Below are 23,185 nucleotides of genomic sequence, written 5' to 3' on the forward strand. Positions count from 1 at the left end.
TGGGCTCCACGGTTTCTGCTTGGGCTCCACGGTTTCTGCTTGGGCTCCACGGTTTCTGCCTGGGCTCCACGGTTTCTGCCTGGGCTCCACGCTCGCCGTCCTGCGTGGCCTCCCACTCGCTGTGTGCTGCCATGGTGATGCCCGGAGGCGGCGGCTGGGATGCTCAGCTCTCTCTACTGCTGGTCGCTGTTTAGGGCAAACTGATGGTTGCAAAAAACAAAAGCAGCTTGGAAAAGTTGAACTTGACAGAAATTGATGGGAAAATGGATCAGAGCTCTCAGATCAAAGCTGGTTTGTCCAAAACCAGATAGTAATTAAAAAATAAAGCTCATGCAATAGCAAAGTAATGACTCAACAGACAAACATTTTCCCTTTAAAAATCTCCACAAGGTTTTGACAGAAACCACCTGAAACTGAAAAACAATCTTGAATCCAAAAAGAAGTTTTGAGCATTTTTCAGTTTCAAATGTATGTTGTTGTTTTTTTTTTCAGTTTTAATTTTTTTTTTCAAAGGTTTTTTCTGTTTCAAGGTTTTCTCTTTGAACAAACTTTATGGCCTCAATTTAGCTCCATAAAAAACTAGCAAACCGCCTGGTGTGCCTAAAACCACATTTGTGCTGCTATCTTTACGTTTATGATGGTCAGGGAAGAGAGTTGTAGTTACATTTTTGTCATTTCTAGTTATTAATGAATGAAAATCCTACAAAAACATCTACCTTTGTTTGTAGGACAGGAAAGTAGAAGAGGTATCACATCCTGTCATATTAATGTAGAAACAGTAAAAGTTCTGCTTGCAAACAGAATTACTGAATTTAATTTAGATAAATACATTGTTGTGTTTCTGTTTTCCTTCCTGGACAAACAGCCTCGTTTTTACTATCCAGAAACATTTCCTGGGTAATAAAATCAGAAATGATTTTTTTACTGTCCTTTCTTTGGCTTTTAGTAATTCTGAGACATTCTGGACTGTTGCAAAGCTTATATGTTGCATTTTAGCACAAAAGCAAAAACTGAGGAACAGAAGCAGAACAATACTTCTGTTGTTTACTAGTTTCCCTAAAAATATAAATTTAGCTGCAAAATGTTAACATTTTTTCTGCAGAATCCACAAACTAATGCAAAGTTCCTACTTTTCTGTCCCATTTTGCACATAAAAATAAACACACTGTATTTGTTTGTGCATCAGATTAACAATGGACTTTAAACGCATCACATCCAGCAGATAATTAGGAATTCAGATGCACAGACTCTGGGTTAAAACATCTTGGTGAATTTTCCCCACAGTGTTGTTAGTCTGTTATTAACATCTGCAGTTAAACAGCTACATATAATTTGCACAAAAATGTATTTAGTTCTGGATATTTTTTACATTTTCTGACTTGTTTCTTGTTTCTGCTCTGTTATTTTGTAAGTGAAAAACTGACTGGACTTTCTTTAAAATGCATCATTAGGCTCAGCAGGCGGCGCCAGCCCGGTCTTCTGATGCTCTGGTTCTGTTTTGTCCCCCAGGTGTGATCATTGTGCCCAGCGCCGGCGTGGGCATCGTGCTGGGCGGCTACATCATTAAGAAGCTGAAGCTGGGCGCTCGGGAGTCGGCCAAGCTGGCGATGATCTGCAGCGGCGTGTCGCTGCTCTGCTTCTCCACGCTCTTCATCGTGGGCTGCGAAAGCATCAACCTCGGAGGAATCAACATCCCCTACACCACCGGGTGAGGAGAGACGCAGAGAGACACAGGGAGAGATGCTAAAAAATGACGAGCCGTTTCAGGGTTTTTATACAGTATCAAATCTGATCAAGAATTTCCTGCATGTTGCTTCATTTTATTCAGTTATTAACTAAAATAATTCAACAAAAAAGTCTATGTGACATACCAACATCATAATATGGTTTTAAAATGTTTTCCTAATAAAAAATCTGAAAAGTGTGGCATGCATCTATGTTCAGCCACCCTAATTTAGAAATAATTACACACTGCAAAATCATTCCAGGTAATTTTATCTAGTTCCACTGCAAATATCTGAAGACAAAACCAACTTATAAGTAACTTTTCAGAAAGGTATAGAAGCTTGTTTTGAGTCAATTATTCCTTATCACTGATTTTTAAAAAGTCCCAGTTTTAAGTGAAAAAAGCAGTTTATCATTTAAATCCTATTTTTAAGGAAAAAGTGAGGGAAGGAAAATGTTTTGAGATTTGGATTAAATAGATTGTAGGTGTTCATTTGAAGCCACGTTGCCCTGCTGCAGTGCAGCTGACTGACTGAAATACTCCTGCACTGGTTTCTGAATACAACCTGCAGACATTTTCAACAGCTTTTTGCAGGTTACCCCCCCCCCCCCCCCCCTCGCCTCTTCTCGCCTCCACCGGTGAGCAGAAAAGGTTTTAATCTAATCCAGTTTGACCCCGGGGCCCGTTTTGTAAATTCGTGGAGTCTGCAGATCAGAGCAGAGATGCTGCAAAATGAGTCGGTAAACGGAGGCGTTTTCTGATGGATGCAGCGTCTCTCAGGGAGATTACATGACTCAGATGGAGAGAGTCCAAGGACAGCTTGGGACAGACGCTCTCTGGATGGCTGCCGCGTCTTTTCACGTGTTTCTTCCTCCATCGTCCTGCCTTTCTCCTTTCATCTTTTCTTTCTCCTCCCTACTTGCTCTGCTCAATCTATTTTTTTTTTTTTGCTAAATCGTCACTAATTCACGTGTTTCTTGCTGCTCATCTCCTGTTATTAGTTTTGCCTCTGAGTGTGTTTTCCTCTCTGCAGACCGACGCTCACCATGACTCAGAGGAACCTGACAGGAGGTTGTAATGTGAACTGTGGATGTAAAATTCACGAGTACGCGCCGGTCTGCGGCTCCGACGGGATCACGTACTTTAACCCCTGCCTGGCCGGCTGTGGCAGCGTGGCCAACGACACAAACGGGGTAAGAAACAGGTGTGGGAGGGGGGAAATGCACATGCAAATGTGTTTTACTATTAATATTTCAGCAGCAAACCTCAGAAACATGTATTTGTATTTCGTATGTCAGAAATACAGAAAAGTTTCTATTTATTCTACAGAATACCAACTTAAAATAACAATTCCTAAGAAACACAATAAAACATGCAATCAAAGACTTTTAACAATAGGAACTGGTTGCAGAATTTTGTCAAAATTATAAAGAAAGTCCCAAATATTAGCATTCAACTCTTTAAAAGAAAGAGCCGCTTAGATGGTCCATTAAAAACACTTATTATGTAAAATTGTTTGGTAGTACAAAAATTATTACTATTGGAATAAATAAGTAAATTAAAAAAAAAAACACATTTTGCATGTTTTTATGCTTCACTTTGGGTTTCTACTGCTTCCAAAAACAAACCAAGTGCTTAAAAAAACACAACTGGGTTTTGGCAATACATTCATGTTTTTTGGTGTCTGGAAAATGAGCCATTTCAAAAACCTTAGGAATGTATTATCAGAACCCGATGCCTAGCAACCGCAGCAAAGTCCAGCCTGTTGCCTAGCAACTGCAGCAAAGTCCAGCCTGTTGCCTAGCAACCGCAGCAAAGTCCAGCCTGTTACCTAGAAACCGCAGCAAAGTCCAGCCTGTTACCTAGCAACCGCAGCAAAGACCAGCCTGTTGCCTAGCAACTGCAGCAAAGTCCAGCCTGTTGCCTAGCAACCGCAGCTGATCCCCAGCACGTTTGGTCTTCTGGTTTTACCGTTGTATGCTCTGTACAATGGCTGCTGGAAAAGAAAAAGAGTTTTGTTGTCCACTTACCATCCAGAAACCACTTTGCTGCGTTGTTGGTTGTGCTGGAGGCTCCACTTTTGCTTTTCAAAGATGTATAATTATATAATTGTGCATCTGTTTTCAGCCCTTTTCATGTGAGGGTAAAGTTTGGGGGCGTGGCCAGCAGCAGATTCTTTGGATTCAAAGGAAGAGGCCATCTTTAAAAACCCAAAATGAATGCTACATGTATTCCCACCATCAGATTGTGTGTCTCCACACCTCGTCAGTCTTGTTTTCCTGGTGATATCTGAACCTCCAGATGTGTCGTTGTGTCGTTCAGATCAGGAACTACTCGGACTGCGCCTGCGTCCAGAGCCGCCAGGTCATAACGCCGTCGTCCGGCGGTCAGGGCAGCAACCAGCTGCAGCTTGTCATCGTCAAAACCTACCTGAATGAGAACGGCTACGCCGTTTCCGGGAAGTGCGACCGAACCTGCAATACCCTCATCCCCTTCCTCATCTTCCTCTTCATCGTCACGCTCATCACCGCCTGCGCCCAGCCCTCCGCCATCATCGTCACCCTCAGGTAATTCGCTTTCTCACACAGGACTTGTGCTTCTGCTTGGTTATCAACAGAGCAACAGAGTTGACCTAAGAACTTTACAATGAAATACGCTGAAGCCATTTCGTTACGACTCCTTAGGCCAGGGTTAGTCAGTCCTGGTTCTGGTTCTGGAGGTCCAGTGTCCTGCAGCTCTTAGAGTCTCTCTGGTCCAACAACCTGAATCCAACAGCTGGATCTCCTCCTCAGTTCAGTCGGGTTCTCCAGAGTCCTGATAACGACCTCGTTATGTGACTCAGGTGTGTTGAAGTGGAGACACATCTAAAGGTTGCAGGAGACCGGACCTCTGGACCTCCAGGACCTCTGGACCTCCTGGACCTCCAGGACCTCCAGGACCTCCTGGACCTCCTGGACCTCTGGACCTCCAGGACCTCTAGGACCTCTAGGACCTCCTGGACCTCCAGGACCTCCAGGACCTCCTGGACCTCCAGGACCTCCAGAACCTCCTGGACCTCCAGGACCTCCAGGACCTCCAGAACCTCCAGGACCTCCTGGACCTCCAGGACCAGGACTGCCCACCCCTGCCTGACGACGTAATCGAAACACTTTTGGGTCTCAAAAAATATCAACTTCCATCCATGTTAATGGAAAGTTACTTGGAAGGAAAAAGTGTGGGAACCACCACCTTAACAGGGACAGCAAACTGCAAAACACAAATTTTACCAAGTATTTTTGTCTGGTTTCTCGTAGAAATGGCTTAGAAAACTTGAAATGAGACAAAACCAACTTACAGTTAACTCTTCAGCGAGATGTAGGAGCTTGATTTAAGTCAGTAATTCCTTAATACTGACTGGAAAAATACTAGTTTCACTGTCAGATTATTTCACATATAATATGGAAAATAAGTGAAGTAACGCGACAGTGGAACTAGATTTTGTGTTTTTGCAGTGTAACGCAGCTCTGTTCTTGTTTTCTTTTCTTAATTTTTTCATTTCTGAGCGTTTTTGTGTTTTTGTGCTGCAGGTCTGTTGCAGAGCAGGAGCGGCCGTTCGCTTTGGGGATGCAGTTTGTTCTCCTCAGGACTCTTGGTGAGCAGAAACAAACTCATCGTTTTCTTGTTGGTTTGTTTGGTTCTGTCTTCTCTTCACATAAATAAAACAATTCCTCGTCCTGGCAATCCTGAATCGATTCACAATGCTAAAAGAATCATTTTGATCTGCTTCACTCTTTTGTAAAATTAGATTTTAGATGATTCTTTGAAATTTCTTTATTTAAGAAGAAGCCTGGCAGCTTTAAATAAATGATCTTTTTACTTACAGAAGCTGCTGTTCCTTTACAAACATTTACAAAACTGTCAGTATTCCTCTGATGGTGAAAAAACTGTTTTGCGGTTTTTTTCATGAAATAAGTAACGGAGATAAAATCACACATGAATAAGTTTGATCACCTGATAAGACATTAAAAACATGCATGTAATGATTATCTATCCAACTTCCTGTTTTCTTCTTCTTCGTGGTTTGCATCAGTGGTAACATTTGGTTGTCGATCATGTAACTCTTGCAAAATAAACCACATTTTAAACCCCGTCATCGTAGCAGCATAACATGATCAACAAAACGAGAACTTTTACGAAATCTGTATTTGCTTTAGGAGAATTTATTTTCAGTATTTCTAGTTGCTCAGTTATGAAACGCAGCTTCTTCTTTTCCTCTCATCAGCCGCAGAATTCAGACAGAATCTCTCGACCGTTTGAAAATAAAAACTGGTTTCTGAATCTTCCTCTTCCTCCCAGCCTACATCCCGACGCCCATCTACTTCGGCGCCGTCATCGACACCACCTGCATGCTGTGGCAGCAGGACTGCGGCGTTCACGGCTCCTGCTGGGAGTACGACGTCACCTCCCTGCGCTTCGTCTACTTCGGCCTGGCCGCCAGCCTCAAGTTCCTCGGCTTCCTCTTCATCTTCCTCACCTGGTACTCCATCAAGTACAAGGAGGAGCGGGTGGAGCGCTGGCTGAAGCGCCACCTGTCGCCTGTCGACACCGTGGGAAGCCTCGTGTGCCACCCGGGGGGCCACAAGGGCCACGCCCGCACCCGCTCCTGCCCCGTCAACATCCCCCGCACCGACCCCGCCGCCAACGCCCTCAACCGAGGCGTCAGCACGCAGAGTTGCCCCGGCAACGAGCTGAAAGCAATAACTCCTCCCCCTGTGGATCCGAATGCGGCCTCCCCGGCCCCGGTGGCCCCAGCCTCTCCGGCCCCGCCCTCTCCGGCCCCCCCGGCCCGCTCACTGGAACACGTCTCAGTTCGGGTTTAATCCAGATTCATTCACAGGTTTCAGAGAGCAGGAAGCTTTGAGCTTTTCTGACAAAAGAAGAGAAAAATCTGCTGGATTTCTTTGTGACATGGAGAAAATCCCAGTGGGCTGTTTGGTTCACTGCTCATAAACCCACACTGCAAAAACACAACATCTTACCAAGTATTCCTGGTCTAGTTTCTACTGCAAATATTTGATCACACTTAAAATAAGACTGATAAGTTATAAATAACTTATCAGCAAGACATAGGAGATTGTTTTAGTTCCTTGATTTTGATGGAAGAAATTGGCAGATTATCTCACTTAGAACATGGAAAAATGTTTTGTTATAAGTGAAATAATCTTCAAATAAGGATTTAATACTTTTACTTCATATTTCTTGCTGAAACATTATTTTTAGGTCATTTTATCTTATTTAAAGTGCACTAAACTATTTGCAGTAGAAACCAGTTTAAAGGTAAGGTTCTGTTTTGCAGTGCGCCCCGGCTACACGTGCCTTCTGTCACCTCAACCCTCACAGGAACAGAACGAGCAGAAATCTCCCGTCAGACTGCAGGACTCTCCCGAACGGTGACCTCCGCTTTCTCCTCACTTCCTCCTTCTTCATTTCTTCACCGTCACTCGAGTGATGTTCGTCCTCATCTAAAAAAAACAACAACAAAAAAACTCCTGGAAATGTGATACAGGATGATTCAGTGTTAGGAACTGGAAACCGATGGCATGGTGCTACGTGAAAACAGCGTTTAGAGTCCAGCTTTATGTTTGTTTCTGTGTTTTGGGCCTTTTGTTGCTCCGTACAATCCACCCATACGTCTCAGGAGCCCTGCAAGCGGCTCGACCTGAACAGGATCAGCGTTTCTCCTCCAGTTCCAGGAAGGAAATAGCTGAGATGTTTCAGACAGAACAGCAGCAGATGCACTGAAAACAAGCAGCTGATCTCCAAGTTGTCTCTCAGCCGTGAGAGGAAAACGGTCTGAAACATCCAGATTGAATTCTCTGCATCAGTTCGCTGCACTTCACCGCTCTCCTCTGGAGGGAAGTAAATATAGAAACCTCTTCATGACTCTCCACGCTGCTAGTGATTGCAGAATAGGTTTAGCTCCACTGAGACGCTCTCCTCACCGCGCCACGTCATTTCTGCTCTAGCTTAACTTTATCGCCACCTGCAGGCCGATTTCTGCCTCAGCAGAAGGACAGGGTCGTTATTTGGTCTCATCAGGTGAATAACAGCTTCATCACTCAGAGGAACTACAGATGGAAACGAGCAATTTGCTAAATCCGGTATATTTATGACAATATTATACGTTCATTAATATACAAGGACCAAAATAAAAATTCAAATCCAGCAATCAGCTGCGCCGCAATACACAGGGTTTGTTTTAGTCTTTAAAGAGCATTAAAATTAGTAACTGACAGTGGTGGGCGCTCTTTTGCTAATCTGCTAATGCGCTAATAGCAGAGCTAATTTCTCTTGTTTAGCAGTTTTGCTAGCACACATAGCTTCCCCTAAATTAATTGTTCTGGATAAATTCTAAACTTTTACTTTGTTTGGCTGTTTTGTAAACATTTAATTGAATAAAGTTCAACTTTTATGTTTATCAGCTTCATTTATGTAGATGTTTATCTGCATGCTCTTATTTTGAAATCATTTATGAATGGATTTCTTTTCCTCACCTCTTTTTCTTCTTCGTTTTGAGCGAATGGAAAGTGTTCATGTGCTGCAGCTCTCCAGTAAGCTCTTTAAAATCTGCTGATGTTCTGATCTGCAACAAACCGCCGACAAAAATCAGCAACAGAGTTAGGAAACCTTAGCAACTATAAAACTGAAACCAAGAGTGAAAGATTTGTTCCAAAGAATCTCAGCAGTGATCCTGAAGAGGGCGACATGCTGCGTTGTGTCACTTAGCATTAGCTTCCTCTAAATACCATGTTAGTTTAGTGCTTTAGCGTTAGCATAGCTAGCTCTTTAGCTTGTAGTGCCCACCACTGGTGACTTGACAATATTTGTTCTGCAAAACTTTAAGTTCAGAATTTTATTTACGTGTTTCTGCTGAATATTAACTCATAAAATCAAATTTAAATCTAAACAGTCTAAAATAGCCTGCAGCTGATTTGTTCCAATTATTGTCATAAAAGTAAACTATTCTGCTTTTTAATAACTGTAAAAAATTAAAATATGTTTTTCAAAATCAGTTTAGAGAAATTCGGCCTGAAATGATTTAGAAATCTTCCTTTGTGGCGGACAGGAGGGACGTACTGCAGAGATTAGCAGCTGCAGCTCTGAGATGTTTCCACGCTGTCAGTCCCACTTCCCACAGCAGAATCCCAGCGTTCCCAGCTGTAACAGGAAGTTCCTCTGGCTCTCTCCTGCTGAAGGTGTAAACAGGAACCATGAACAAAGTCCGGACCTCGTTCCTCGGCACATTCCTCCGACATGTTTCAGTGTTTCTGATGAAAAACTGTCTGCCTGAAAGAGAGGATGGAGGTTTCCATCATCATGTCTTCAAGCAGAACCTGGTGATTTAGAAACAGTTAAAAATCACCTGCAAGAGACGCCTCCTTACTGGAGCCCCAACTGAAATTTAATTTGATATTTTATTGGATTGTGAATACACAAAGCCCAGAGAAGGTTAATGTTTTGATTTTTTTTTTCTTTTTTTAGTTGTAAATCATTCAAAAATAGATCAATTTTGTTATTAGTTGCAAACATTTTCTATAAATCCTGAAATTAAGGTGCATCATTGGTCCATCGTTGCCCCCTGCTGAGTACAACCCCAACATTAGCAGGATAATTAAAACATAATATGTAATCAAATGTTTCTTTCTGAATCTGAAAAGTAATTCTTTTAAAATATCATCACTGGGTGACTTTTTGTGTGGAAATATAATAAACTGGATCCACTAAATGTACCACATTTAAAGAAATCTGAAAAACTCAACCATAAGTTTTAAGATTTTTAAATTTAGAACGTATTTGTTCTTTATGAGATGAGTTAAATGTTGGTATTTTGTCTGTAAAATAAAAAACAGCATTTTAAACTTTCTGGAAAAACAAATCTTTAAATAAAGTGTTTTCTGAGGACACCTGCTGGTCACTTTGGGAACTGCATGCAGGGATGCAGCAGCAGATTATCAACTGGATTAAATCTAATCTGTTTCACATTTATCATTTGAATCTATCTGCAAGTTTTCCTGTCTAAAAAACAAAAGATTCAGTTGGAGAATGCAGATGCTGCACAGTTGGAGATTAAAACTCCTTTTTCCTGCTGTGAAGACGCTTAAAGTTTTAAATATTTATAAATTCCTTACTCAGTCCAGCTCTTTTAAACACAGAAAACTGAAGATAAATATCTAATCTAAAGCTTTTGATGATAATTCAAACATTTATACAAGTTTTAAACTGAAGAACAGAAAACTGCAGTTTAAGGTTTAGAAAGAACTAAAAAAATACTTTCAAATCGACACAATTTTTAAATAAAATATTCAAAATCAGGATTACTTCCTCATTATTTGAACATTTTGCAGTAGGTTCTATTCTGATTAATTATCTGATCTTTTCTTGACCTTAACTGAATTTTAGGACAATGAACAGATTTTCATAATTTGCCCTTTAAAATTACATTTTTACAGCAACAATTTAAAAAATATAAATTTAGATTCTCCCTGATCTTATTGGAAAAATCTGTTCTGCTCATTTCCATAACATGTTTTAATGTTTAAATTAATTTCCAATTTTTAGTTTCTGCCTTTTTGAAAATTAAACATAAAGTTATTAAACTTTATATTATTTTCTGCTGTTTTGATGATGGTTTGCAGCTGCTGATTGTGAAACAGCCATTATGCTTCTGCACCATTTTATTGCTCCTTTAGGGTTTTTATTCCTTTAGAATTACCTGTTCCATGTTTTGTGCAGATTGTTTGTTTTAAAATTCATGTTTCTGCATCACTTTTCATTTTTGCAGGTTGAGATTTTAATCAAAAATCTGCAAAATGTCTCAAAGTTTTTATTTTGCAGCAACATGTTGCTGAGCTCAGGACTCTGCCTGGATTAAAAGAGTTTCTGGTTTTATTTTAATGCAAAAAAAAAAAAGAATCTAAACATTGATGCATATTGGTTCACAGACGCAGGATGAATGTTGCATTCAATGCAACGGGAGATTTTAAGATCTGATGGAGCGTTTTTGTTTGTTGTGTCTCACAGTGATCATCTCATAATGCTGTAAAAGAAGAAAAAATGAAACTTGATGCTTAGTTTCAGTGTTGACACTTTAGTAGAATGGAGTAAAATGTCTTCATGTAGAAAAGAGCAGGAAATAGAAACTTTTGTCACGTCTGTATTTAAACTGTCGTCTGCTGCAGCTGCTCTGTTTTTAAACGATGCTCACAGGATGAAGGATCTCTGAAAGAAACGAAGGTTTACAACGTTACGTTCTTCACCTGAAAAGTCCCCAGATTTTTCTCTGGTTCGTGGTTCATCTCATCGTTTCCAGACGGATCCAGGATCAGACGTAGGCTGGTAGTTTTTTTTTTTTTTTTTAAAGAAGTCAGTATCTATTTATTTTGGAGAAAAGTGTTTCTGATGCAGCACTGATGAGAGGCAGGATGCGGATGTTCACTCCTGCCTCAGATTCTTGACTTCTGTTGATTCAAAATGTGACCAACTGAATAAAACAGTATTACAGAAAACCACTGTCTTAATTTTATTTAATTATTTTAAAGTCCCTAAAAAATTGTGAAAATTCAGTTGGGGGAAAAAAAAATGACCCTGAGTTCAGGAACAGTTATCTAAAGCTCTTCCTGTTTCACTGACAGTTTTCTTCCCACTATTCAAAATGGGAAAGACAAAAGAACATGCTGTTCTTGTTTCAAAGTCAGGAAATGATTTCTCCTAAATTAGAGTCTCACAGACCAAAGAAAACAAAGTTTCATCTTTTATTGGTTCTCTTTACAGACAAGCTTTCCATGAAAACCAAACGGTTTGGATGGCATGCATCAAGACGTGAGTAATTACACTGTTTGACGTTTTCCTCCAACAGCAGCTTTTAAAAGCAGTTTAATATATAATATATATATATATGATACATACAGTGCAGGTTCCTTCATGTGGCTCATTTTCCCTGAAATACTTTCTTCAGTCTCTTAAAATCAGTGATCTGCCTGTTCAGACTTCAATCTGCTGCTACAAACTGGCTCTTCACACATTCCTTCATCCAATCAGGATTTATGGCAGTAAAATCAAAAACAATCAAATATTACAGTAAACATGGTGTAAATTTAAGACAAGCTGTCCAAAAACGTGTAAAACAAAACGTGAATCATGGTTGAAATCTGAAAAAGATCTTTTTAAAAACAGAAAGAAAACAGATCTTTTTGTTCAACTAGACTTTAGGTTCGTTTTGTATCAAAATTAATTCCCTCAAAAGGTCCAAGAACAAAAAACCGTCTGGGAGCAGAACTCGGCGGCGTGGAGCAGCGGCGTGTGCAGAAGGCTGATGTTTAACTGAAGGTCCGGAGAGGAGCAGGACGCTTCAGGCCGGAGGAAAAACCTGAAGAACGAGCAGAACAAACCCCTCGTCCGATGAACTTTAACCTCTGGGAGGTCAAACTCAATTTAATACATTTAATCTTAAAAATACACCAATAATCAGTGAAACATTTTCATCAGGTTGTATTTATTATGACTTTATCTGGATCTGGAACTGGTTCTAAATAAATCAGCTGAACATCAGAGGTGTTCAAAGTGTGGCGCGGGGCCCGTTTCTGGCCCTTGGAATAATTCTGTGTGGCCCTCCAGCAAATGGAGCCGATAAAAATTGATAACAGAACAAAAGTTAATCAATGTGTTTAAACTTCAAACATTTTTATTTTAACTTTGTTTTCTTTGGAAACTCAGATCTAAAAATAGAAATGTTTCAGTTTCAAAATAAAATGTTTTTAGAAAATATGCGATATTTTTGCACAATGAAATTTTGTAGCAGAGGGAGAAAAATTGGTCCTGCGACAGACTGGCGACCTGTCCAGGGTGACCCCGTGACCCCGCCTCTCGCCCAGAACGTAGCTGGAGAGGAACCAGCAACCCTCCGAACCCAGGAGGGACCAGAAAATGGATGGAGGGAGAAAAATTGGCTCTTTTGACCTGAAAGTCAATCTAAGAACCTGCAACAATTTGATCTCCTCTAAATATTTAAAAATAAATATTTTAATGCATCCACTTTGATGTATTAAAATATTACATGGAAAAAACAAACTGCATTTTAAATTGATGAGAAGTGTGGCTACCACAAACCCCTCATCCAATGAACTTTAACCTCTGAAAGGTCAAACTCAATGTGTTCCCAAAGCTTCAGGCGCATTGGGAACACTGGCCTGTTCTCACCACTAGAGGTCTCTCTCTGCTGCATGATCTGAGTAAACCGCAGTAATTTGTAATCAAACTTCATCTGGTTATTGTTTTTCTTGTTTTAAACCTTTAATCCTCCTTAACGTCTTAAATCTGTATTTTTTGTGTCTCGCTGCTGTTTTTTTCGTTCATCTTTAACTGAAACTGCCACCCAGAGATCAGCTCCACATCAGAGACCTGATCTGCTGCAGGAAGAGTTTTCTACCTGTTAGGAGACTTTCTGGATCAGGCATTTCTCTGGGTCGTGTTTATCCTCCAGATCTTCATCAGAGTCTGAAAACAGGACAGAAAACGATCCAAACAGCTTTAACAGAAAGACAAACCGCATTCAAGAGGCTACAGGAAAGTTCTGCTTCTTTTCTCAGAACTAAGTGTTGGTTTAGTGACCTGCTAGAGACTCGGGTGGAGAGTAAAACTGGCCGTCGGACAGAGGACCAGGACCCATGAGAGGCGCGCGCTCAACGGCGTCCATGAAGGACTGATATCCTGCAACGAGACCAACCAGGTCAGCAGGTCTGACATGCAGTTCATGTTGTTAATCTGCGGCAGTTCATGTTGTTAATCTGCGGCAGTTCATGTTGTTAATCTGCGGCAGTTCATGTTGTTAATCTGGCCGGCAGACTCACTGCTTTCGTCCTCGTTCTCCTGCGGCAGAACCTTGAAGTCGAGCAGCCAGGTTTCTATCCAGGCCAGGATGAAGGAGACGATGGGCAGCAGGTAACCGAAGGCGCCCTGGAGGAGCAGCAGCTGCTCACAAACAAACCAACAAACCGTTCATGGAAATCACAAATCTCAATTTTTAAACTCAACTTCATACATTTTCAGATTTTTTTGTTACCATTCATCATAAAATCTAGATGATTTGATTGTTTTATTATCTGAAAGTTCCATAAAATCTAAAACAATTTTGGGTTCCCATACAGCACTGATGCAAAAAGCTAAACTGTTAGCTTAGCATCTGGACAAACTGCTTCATAAAATGTGGAAGATTCAGATTTGTTAATCTCACTTTAAGGTCCAGGATTTTAATGTTTTATGTTTATAAATGGTCATAAAATGTCAGTCTTAATCTAAATATTTTAGAATGTAACATTTAGTATTTATTTAAACCAGTTTAATAAAGGTTGAGGTTTTCTTGGGTAAAAATGTTCAGCAGAGATGGAAATATTTAGCAGGTCATAATAGAAACAGACTCTTTATCAAACCTGATATTGTAATTATATCTGATAAATTCATTCTACAAATATTTCCATGAAGTTTTGGATCAGCAGTTTTATTTTTCCTCTCACCTTTGATAAAATGACTTTAACAATCAGGAACGCGCAGCTGACTGCAGTGGTTATCTGCACAATGAGAAAAACACACACAGCCTGTAACATGTATAAGAATCCATCGAGCTTAAACTTAAAATGAAAATAATTCAATAAAATAAACAAATATAGAAAATATGAAACACAAAAACTATAAACATCTTGACTTCCTTATAGATGTGGCTAAAAAAACAAAGTTGTACTTAGTTTGTTTGGATCTTTTCTCCATATATGTTCTGTAAAATAATCTGATTCTGTTCAAAGTTTAAATAATGAAAACCGGGAGAAACTCTTACAGCGACGGCCCACCAGTGACGCAGCTTGCAGATGGCGTACGCCAGGATGAGGGCGGCAAACCTGAAGACGGCCAGCAGCTGGACACAAGGAGCCGCTCAGAGTCAGGCAGTCAGACGAAACAAAAAGATCATCGAGTAAAAACAGAGTAAAAACTAGAGACAGACTTACAAAAATGTCAAAGAAAGAGGAGTGGTAGTCGTAGTGCAGCACTTCCTTCTCCAGCTGCGCCTGAACGCCTCCGTTCACCTGCAGCAGAGGAAACAGAAACATTTTGGGTTTTGGCTCCATAAAATCATGTTAAATTATTAAATAGTCTTAATATTTTTATCATATTACATCTAAATGTTTGGCTCCAACTAAAAGCATCACTCAAAAATCAACAAACCCTAATTAGAAAGTAGGATAAACATGTTTAATAGTAAATATATTTTAAAGTTCACAGCTTTTCAAAACGAAGCAAAAGTTTTCATCTAGAGCAGCAACTAAATTATTTTACTGAAGAGTTGAAGCTTTCAGATGATAAAAATTGACACATTCTGCAGATTTTTAATTAAACCACCCAGGTCGTTTCATACAATATTAGAAATGCATTAAAATATGCAAATAAAAATAAAGAAAAACATGTTATTGCATAAAATCCAAGAACAAACTTTCCTACATTTTACTCTTAATCATCTGGAGCAAAAGATGGATCTGCAGATGAAATAATATTTCTAACAGCATCATGTGAAAAGTTCACATGACGCGACGCTGAGCTGATCAGCTGATTGGTTTTCAGATTAACCAGTTCAAACCTGGAAAACAAAAAGTTCTCAATAAAAGGATTTTTGTTTTGTTTTAATTTATTTGAGAGAATTTGAAGCAGGTGAAGTGAAAACGAGCTCTGGGTAAAACATTTCCAAAGACGTTTTAAACACTTTTTAATGTAAAATCTACATATATTTTGTACAGTTTTGGTTTAATTTAGTCTGTTGCTCTTTCAGCACAAAGTCTGTGTTTGAGTCCCAATACTCCAGTTAATGATTCATTGATTACTAAATTAGTTGATCATTTCAATGGTGGATTCATTTGAATGAATGTTTTCATCTTGGAAAACATCCTGGAGATTTTCTCCTTCTTTCTCCAGTTAAAGGTTTTAAACACAGTTTGAACAAAACAAATTATAATTATTGGATAAAATGCAGCAAAAAGTCCCAAACCATCAACATGGAGGTTCCAACTCCTCATTCTTCACACGCATGAAAGCAGCAGAACATTTGTTCAAGGTGCAACCGAACGCCCCCGATGTAATGCCGCCCTGGGAATCTGCCCATATTCTGACCCAACATTTGGCAGCATTAACAGAAACCAGTATTTTCAGACTAAAGTTGATTTTTTGAATGATATTCTTGTTTAGTTTGTATTTCAGAATATTATTATTTATCTTTGGAAGTCAAAAATAATCCCCAAAACTGAGTTTAATAAACTTAATATTATTAGATTTTTGACCTAATGAGTATCATTTTCTAAGTGATAAAAGACAAAATACACATTCTGGAAAAGGTTTGGAAAACCTTTTTAACAATGTGTAGATTATTTGAGCCTCGTCTGCATCAGGAAACCAAACGACTTCAACTAAACTCTCATCATTCTGCCAGGAATCCAGTCAGAGGCACGGAAACCAAATTTTACAGTGTGCATATGAATACAATAGAGCTTTTATGTAAACTTTTGACTATTTTACAGGAAATACACAATAAATAGATTCACATTGCAAAATAGAAAAAGGACATTTCATGTTTTTGAACTGTGGGAGGAAGCCGGAGAACCCAGAGAGGAAATGCAAACTCCACACAGAAAGACACAGAAAGACCTCACAGAATCACCTACTGGGATTCAAACCCAGAACCTTCCTACTGCAAGGCAGCAGAGCCACAAACTGCATGGAAGAGGAAGTAGCAGGTCAAAAAGTCACTAAACGGTTGAGTTTCTGTTATAAAACTGTTAATAACAGAAGTAAATTCTCTTCTGTCTGATGAGTCACTGCTGACATCCAAACAAATCAAAAAAAGAAGTTATTTTGTGGTTTTTTAAGTGTTGAACCAGTTGTAACTGGATCTGTTTAAGAGCCTGACAAAAAAACAAAACATTTCCTGAATCTGAGCAGAAGTCTGACCTTGATCTGCTCCTCCACAGAAACCCTGACCTCCTTCTTTCCAACCGCAGTCCGACGAAACCCGACAGGGCAGATTCAGCCTGTTCCTGGATGTGTGTCAGCTCAATTATTTACTCAGTAAAATGACTTCTAACTACATAAACTGACCTTTTTTACGTCATAAACTTCTGTTTTATGATGTTTTATGTGTTTCAGACGACATAAAATTCTCATGGAGCCATTTTGGAAACCAGCAGAAGATTAAACTTTAAATCTTTTGCTTCTGTGTTTCAAAGTTCAGCTGCAGGTTTAGTTACAATCATGATTCTTCAATTTGTTCCACGTTAAAAAGCTTTGAAACTGTCAAAATGAGCAATAAATCTATTAATTGCATAATAAATACAACTTTTTTTATTTTCTCTCTACCAAAAACTCTTCAGTCTTCAGTCTTGAGCTTTGGTTTACAGAAACTTCAGAATTATTTTTATTTGCCGTTTTAGTTTATTTCTTTTGAATATTTAAAATGATCTTTGAGAATATGTCCTTGTATTATTATGCCATTATTTTACTTGAAAATGATCTTAAAGCAGCAGAATTATCATTTATTGCAATAATTTCTTTTCTTCTGGGAGTCAATAATTAACTCGTTTAACTGGATATAATTGAAGCTGCAGTTTTAAATCTGCTGAAGTTTAAAATAATTAGTTTAAATCTGTATTTTAGGACATGCTGTGTTACCGACACAGTGCAAAAACACTAGTCTTACGTTTAGCTCAATAATCCAGAGCAGAGTGATGAACAAGAGGTCAAAGGTCACGAAGAGGCAGAATGTCCTCCGAACGTCTGAGATGCATTTCTTCTCCCCGGCTTCGTACGACTCCACCCGGGCAGAAAGCGGCGTGCTGCTGACCGACACCGGCCCTCTGCCGGTCAGCCACGAATCCACGCTGCTGCACCTGCTGTCCATCGCTGGCCCCGCCCCCGGACAGGACTGGCCCCGCCCACTGCTCAGAACGGCGTTCTCACAGGCGGCGGCGGTGGGTCATGTGGCGCTTTGCAGTCAGTTTGTGGAGGAAAACGGCATCACAGCATCTGGAAGAATAAAAATGTTACATTTACACATTTAAATTCTTCGTAGTTCAGCTGAGTTGTGGAGTCCCACAGGGTCGAGTCCTTGGTCCCCTTCCATGCCCTACGACATCAACATGTTTTATTTCAGTGATAACCAGAGGATATTTTTACATTTTCATACAAATGACAAGTAAGTGTATATGCAAAAAAAAAACAACAACAAAAGAACTAAACAAAAAAAACACCTACAGTTAGTATTTGTCTTTCTGAGATTAAATACTGAATGACTGAATGTTTTCTCACCTTATAGTCCAGTTGATTAGGGAAATTATAAACCTTTAGTCTAAAGAAAATCAACTCAGATTAAGGCAAAATGTTCAAATATCTTATTTAGTCTCAAGATAATCATATATTTAGAAACATTTTGCTACCCACTGCAAATTCTAGATAGAAAAGAAACAGAATATCATCTGTCAGGGTTCCCATAGAGACAGAGGTACTTCTACAGTTTGAAAATTTACTTAAAACTAGTGATGTAACAAATGTTTTACTTTATCAGTTTCTGTTGGAGTTTTATACTAAATATGAAAATTAATAAACATGTAATATCTTTGAATGTAACATGAATATTTTGAATATTTCAAACTTTATAGTTTAGTCCTTTAAATTAACTTCTTACTAAAATTAAAGACTCTTATTAAACAGCAGCATCATTGCTGTAAAACTTCTTCAGCAGCAATAAGCTTAAAATTGTAATTTTTGGAACAAATACGGTTCCTGTTCCAAAATACAAGCAGCTGCTCCTGCATAAAACTAGTGAATCATTTCTTTGATTTCATATTTTAAAACACTTCAGTTATTCAGAAACCGATACAGAAATCATAGCTCTGGTTACACCTCAGGTACATTTAAATTAACCTTAAATAAATTTGGCCTTTAACAGGAATTTTCTCAAACCGTCAAGCTGCAGCTTCACCAAGTTTAGCTGGAATATTAATATTTGACATGAACAATGAAAGTATCTTTTCCTGTGACTCAGGAAGTTATTAGTAGTAGAGCTTTAACTCCTCGGCTGTATTTGCTCAGCGATTGAGGAAGTGAAACTTACTGTAAATTTGAATTAACTGTTTTCATACAAAGTAACAAAAAACACGTTTCAAACTCGAACAGTGTTTTGTTTATGATGTTGTTTCCTTCAGGTTCACACGATCCACATTTCACAAAAAATCTGAGACAAAAGCTTCAATTCTTTGGCATAATAAAGACTTTTTTAAAGTCCTACATATATATAATAAATATATATACACAAAACCTACCGAGACCTGCATGATCCAAACCCAGATCTGGAACCAGTGAGATAAAACCAGTGAGAATAAAACAGTTTTAATTCTCTCACATTGTGAACAGTCAGTTTTTTATCTTCCTCTTCACTTCCCTCTCAGCCCACAAAGCAACGTTACGTTTTAACTGGTTTAACTCCAACATGGCCAACAAAATTCATTCTTATTGATTTAAGAGAAAATAAATCAACATTATGGCTCCAAATTGGATAAATTATGGTTATTAAAGCTTCAATATGAGCTGTTGAGGTTTGACACGAATATTTCAGGCATTTTACTTTTAAACCTGTTATAAATTTAACAAAGTATCACAGTTGGACTCTTTTATTCAAACGTTTTCAGATCATTTGAGTGTTTAAGGGACAAACGTTGAGAAAAGACCCAGTGAGCATCTGGTAACATAACTAAATATTATCAATGTGGGAAATTAGTGTTAATGAATTCATGTGATAAATTCGTTTCTACCAACAGGAAATATGACCTCTCAACTTCTCATTTGTGGCTGCATTCAGTCTTAAAACACGTGCTGAGCTTTTGTGGCTAATAAAAAACGTTTCAGTTGCAGGTTGGTTGATGAAGACGAAGAGCAGAGCTAGAAAATACAGACTGATATTTATTTACATATTATTTTTGCACAACATAATAAATGTGAACTTTTTGAGAGAAAACAAAGTTTTTTGGAACATTAGTAATAAAAAAGCCAAACATTTTTAATTTTTTTTTTTTTGTAGCAGCTTTTGAGATGAGTCAGGAGAGGGGCTTGTGTGTGACAAGCAACACACACCTCCAAATTGCACCTTACCCAGAGGTGCTGGCTTCAGACAGACTGAATGAAATTGTCAAAGAAAACTTTTACCATCATATTGAAAAATAGTAAAAGCATTTAAAAGAGTGAGCAGAAACTCATAGAGATTTAGAAATATAAAACAAAAAGAGTTCAAAGAGTTGCTCTGGTGACAACTCTGAATAACCTCAGACTGCTGGAACGCTGCACTAAAACAAACACTGATCTAAAACATCTAAGGAGGAAACAATCCCAGTAAGGATGATGGATGGTAGTGCAGGTGGAACTGGTTTGATCAAGCAGCTACTTTAGTGTCAGGAACAAAACCGGATTGTCAGAAAAACATAAAAATAACTGGATGGAGGAGGAAGAACACAAAAAGACTGAAACACAACAACAAGTACAACAGCACTGATTTTTACTTTTAATATTATAACATTAAGAGTTTTTAAATGCTAGTGAAATAATACTATAAGATAGGTGTCCAAACTTTGTAACATTAGAGTGAAAATATTTTACATTTTTTTCTTTAAATTAAAACAGAAAAGATTTATTATTAAGAAATTGACTGTGGACAATAATATACTAAATAGACAATATTTTAATAAAGCAAAGTAGCCAAATCATTGTAGGAAAGGAATCTATAAATCATTTGATCCAAAATACGAACAGCTGCTGTTTTAAATGACAAGTAAATAAATATAGTAAAAAAAATATTTGTCTGTAAAAACCTCAAATTGAAATTATCTACATTCTTGAATTGTGGACCAACGGGCCAAACAAAATCATACAGAGGGCTGAAAATGGCCCTGGGTCCACACTTTGGACATCCCTGCTTTAAGAAATAAATACACGACACCAGAAGAGCCTCAAACATAAACATAATTATAAAAATGTAATACATTAAGAGTAAATATATTGATGTTACTTCATGACTCAGCCTTCCAGGATGTGTCTGGACACACCTGTTTCACCAGGTAACCAGGAACCTTGTAAAACATTTTTACTGGGAGGGAACAGATTATATAATTAAAACTGCGATTTCAGTATTCATGTAAACAAACTTTTTGAAAGTCTATACAGACCCAGATATTTTAGATCAGGTTTAAAAATTAGGTGTATTTACATCTTCGGCAGCTGACGGATATAAACAAGCTGACAAGGCCTCTAAAAAACACAACACTTCGGAATGTCCCTTTAAGGGTCATCTGAGTCACCTGGCCAGGTAGGAAAACAAAAAGCGACAAAATAAACAGATAAAATGAGATTATCACCCCTGAGCAGCTCTCTGGCCGTTTTTATTTGCATCACTGGGTTCATTTGACAACTAGCTAGCAAGAAAGCTTCCTCCGGGTTTTCTTTAAGTCTAATATTTGACTCCGTCACAACTCTTACCTGTTCGAGACGCTCAGACAAGATTTAATGTTCACTGGATAAAAAAGTCGGACGTGTTTTTGCGGCTGATTTCAGGATAGCAGAGGCGGAGAAATCATCTGTTTCCTCTTCGTCTGCTGCTGTGGAAGGATAGAAGTCATGCTAGCAGGCAGTTTGGAGCAAAGGATTCTGGGAATGGAAGTCTGCAGCTTCTTCTTCTTCTTTTCTATTATGGCGGGTCGCAATCAACTTTAAGGTGCATACCGCCACCTACTGTACACGAGTGTGTAGCAACAGTATTCTACATCAGTCATATTCTATTTTTTAATTTTGTGTTTTGAAGAAAAATAAATAACGCTTTTCTTATCATACAAATATCCATTATATTTCCATCATTTCCCAATATTCCTTTCAGACTCCATTCTTGATCTGTCTTTCCAACTATTCTTCTCAATTTCTCCCTTTCACGTTCATATGTTTTACAGTTCAGTAGTATATGTTCTACATTTTCTTTCTCTCCACATTTTTCGCATTTATCATTATTTTTCTTCCCTATTAAATATAAAGTATCATTTATTTAAATGTGTGCCCTACTCTCAATCTAATCATTATTATTTCTTCCCTTCTATTTCTCTCCTTAACATTTCTACTAAATATTGACTTCTGTATTTTATATAATTTCCTTCCTTTCTTATCTTCATTCCATCTTTTTTGCCATATTTCCATTTCTTTATTCTTAATAATTGATTTCCCTTCCCCTTTGCCAATAGGTATTTTAATCATTATTGCCTGATCTAAAGCCCTTTTTGCTAATTTATCTGCCCTTTCATTGCCTTTTACACCTTGATGTGCTGGTACCCAACAGAACCAAACATCAATGCCACCTCTGTATAATCTAAATAAGCTATGTTGAATTTCTAGTACTAGATCTTTCCTATTGTTTCCTTCTCCTTGAATACTTTCTATGACTGCTTTGGAATCTGTGCAAATTACTACTCTGTCTGGACGCACCTCCTCTACCCACTGCAAACTGATGATAACTGCCACCATTTCTGCCGTGAATACAGATAGTTGATCAGATAATCTTTTAGATATGTCAATTTTAAACTCAGATATATAAATTCCTATTCCCACACATCCTTTTGAATTCTTAGAACCATCTGAATATATTTTAGCATAATTATAATATGAGTTTCTTAAGTATATATCGGTTTTACCCTATTTCTTTTAAATTCCAATCGTTTTTCATTTTAAGGAGTTTTATGTCTACATTTACTGCGGAAATATCCATGAAGGGCTAACGTTAATTGGATTAAATTGAGCTATTTCTTTATCTTCTAATTCATATATTTTAATCCATTTGTTTATGATCCATCCAAATCCATTACTATGGAACTTTGAGTATTCCCAACAATATTTTAATATTGTTGAATTTACATTTTCATCTTTTTACTTTAATTTTCATCCAGTATGTCAGAGCTAATTTTATTCTTCTTATTTCTAGTGGAATCTCTCCAGTCTCTACTAGAAGGGCATTAATAGGTGTCGTTTTCACTGCTCCTGTACATATACGTAAAGCCCTATTCTGTAAAGTATCTATTTTTGTAATGTTGTTTTAGCTGCTACTCCATATATAAAACTACCGTAGTCTATTGTTGATCTCATGAGAGCCCTATATATGTTTAATAATGACTGTCTATCTGCACCCCAGTTATTTCCAGCCACAGCCTTTAGTAGATTTATCACTTTCTTACATTTAGTTTCCAGATTCTTTGTATGCGTTTTCCATGTATATGATTGATCCAACCATATTCCCAGATATTTAAATTCTGCTACCCTTTCCAATGGTTGTTCATATAATGTTATTGTACCTATGTCTATGTTTTTCTT

General features: G+C 38.2%; 2 protein-coding genes across 2 annotated transcripts in view; one reads left to right on the plus strand and one right to left on the minus strand.

The window, feature by feature from the left end:
- LOC122841667 (solute carrier organic anion transporter family member 5A1-like) overlaps nt 1-11,271 on the plus strand; it is a 36,005-nt gene extending 24,734 nt beyond the window's left edge. Inside the window, exons 5-9 of the mRNA XM_044135185.1 lie at nt 1,510-1,708; nt 2,760-2,919; nt 4,049-4,293; nt 5,293-5,357; nt 6,062-11,271. Of these exons, the coding sequence (XP_043991120.1) occupies nt 1,510-1,708; nt 2,760-2,919; nt 4,049-4,293; nt 5,293-5,357; nt 6,062-6,585 (1,193 nt within the window). The 3' untranslated portion in view covers nt 6,586-11,271. The remainder of the gene's footprint in view (nt 1-1,509; nt 1,709-2,759; nt 2,920-4,048; nt 4,294-5,292; nt 5,358-6,061) is intronic.
- A 232-nt stretch (nt 11,272-11,503) lies between these two features.
- On the minus strand, nt 11,504-21,497 carry stard3nl (STARD3 N-terminal like). The gene is made up of 9 exons (XM_044135315.1): nt 21,317-21,497; nt 17,493-17,818; nt 14,761-14,838; nt 14,592-14,669; nt 14,275-14,328; nt 13,612-13,732; nt 13,373-13,471; nt 13,191-13,258; nt 11,504-12,131 (listed from the first exon to the last, which is right to left on the minus strand). The coding sequence occupies exons 2-8, from the start codon at nt 17,691-17,693 to the stop codon at nt 13,194-13,196; spliced, it is 696 nt and encodes a 231-aa protein (XP_043991250.1). The 5' UTR covers nt 17,694-17,818; nt 21,317-21,497; the 3' UTR covers nt 11,504-12,131; nt 13,191-13,193.
- Nucleotides 21,498-23,185: the final 1,688 nt, after the last annotated feature.

Source organism: Gambusia affinis, linkage group LG12, assembly GCF_019740435.1.
Source record: "Gambusia affinis linkage group LG12, SWU_Gaff_1.0, whole genome shotgun sequence".
In the NCBI taxonomy this organism is placed as follows: Eukaryota; Metazoa; Chordata; class Actinopteri; order Cyprinodontiformes; family Poeciliidae; genus Gambusia; species Gambusia affinis.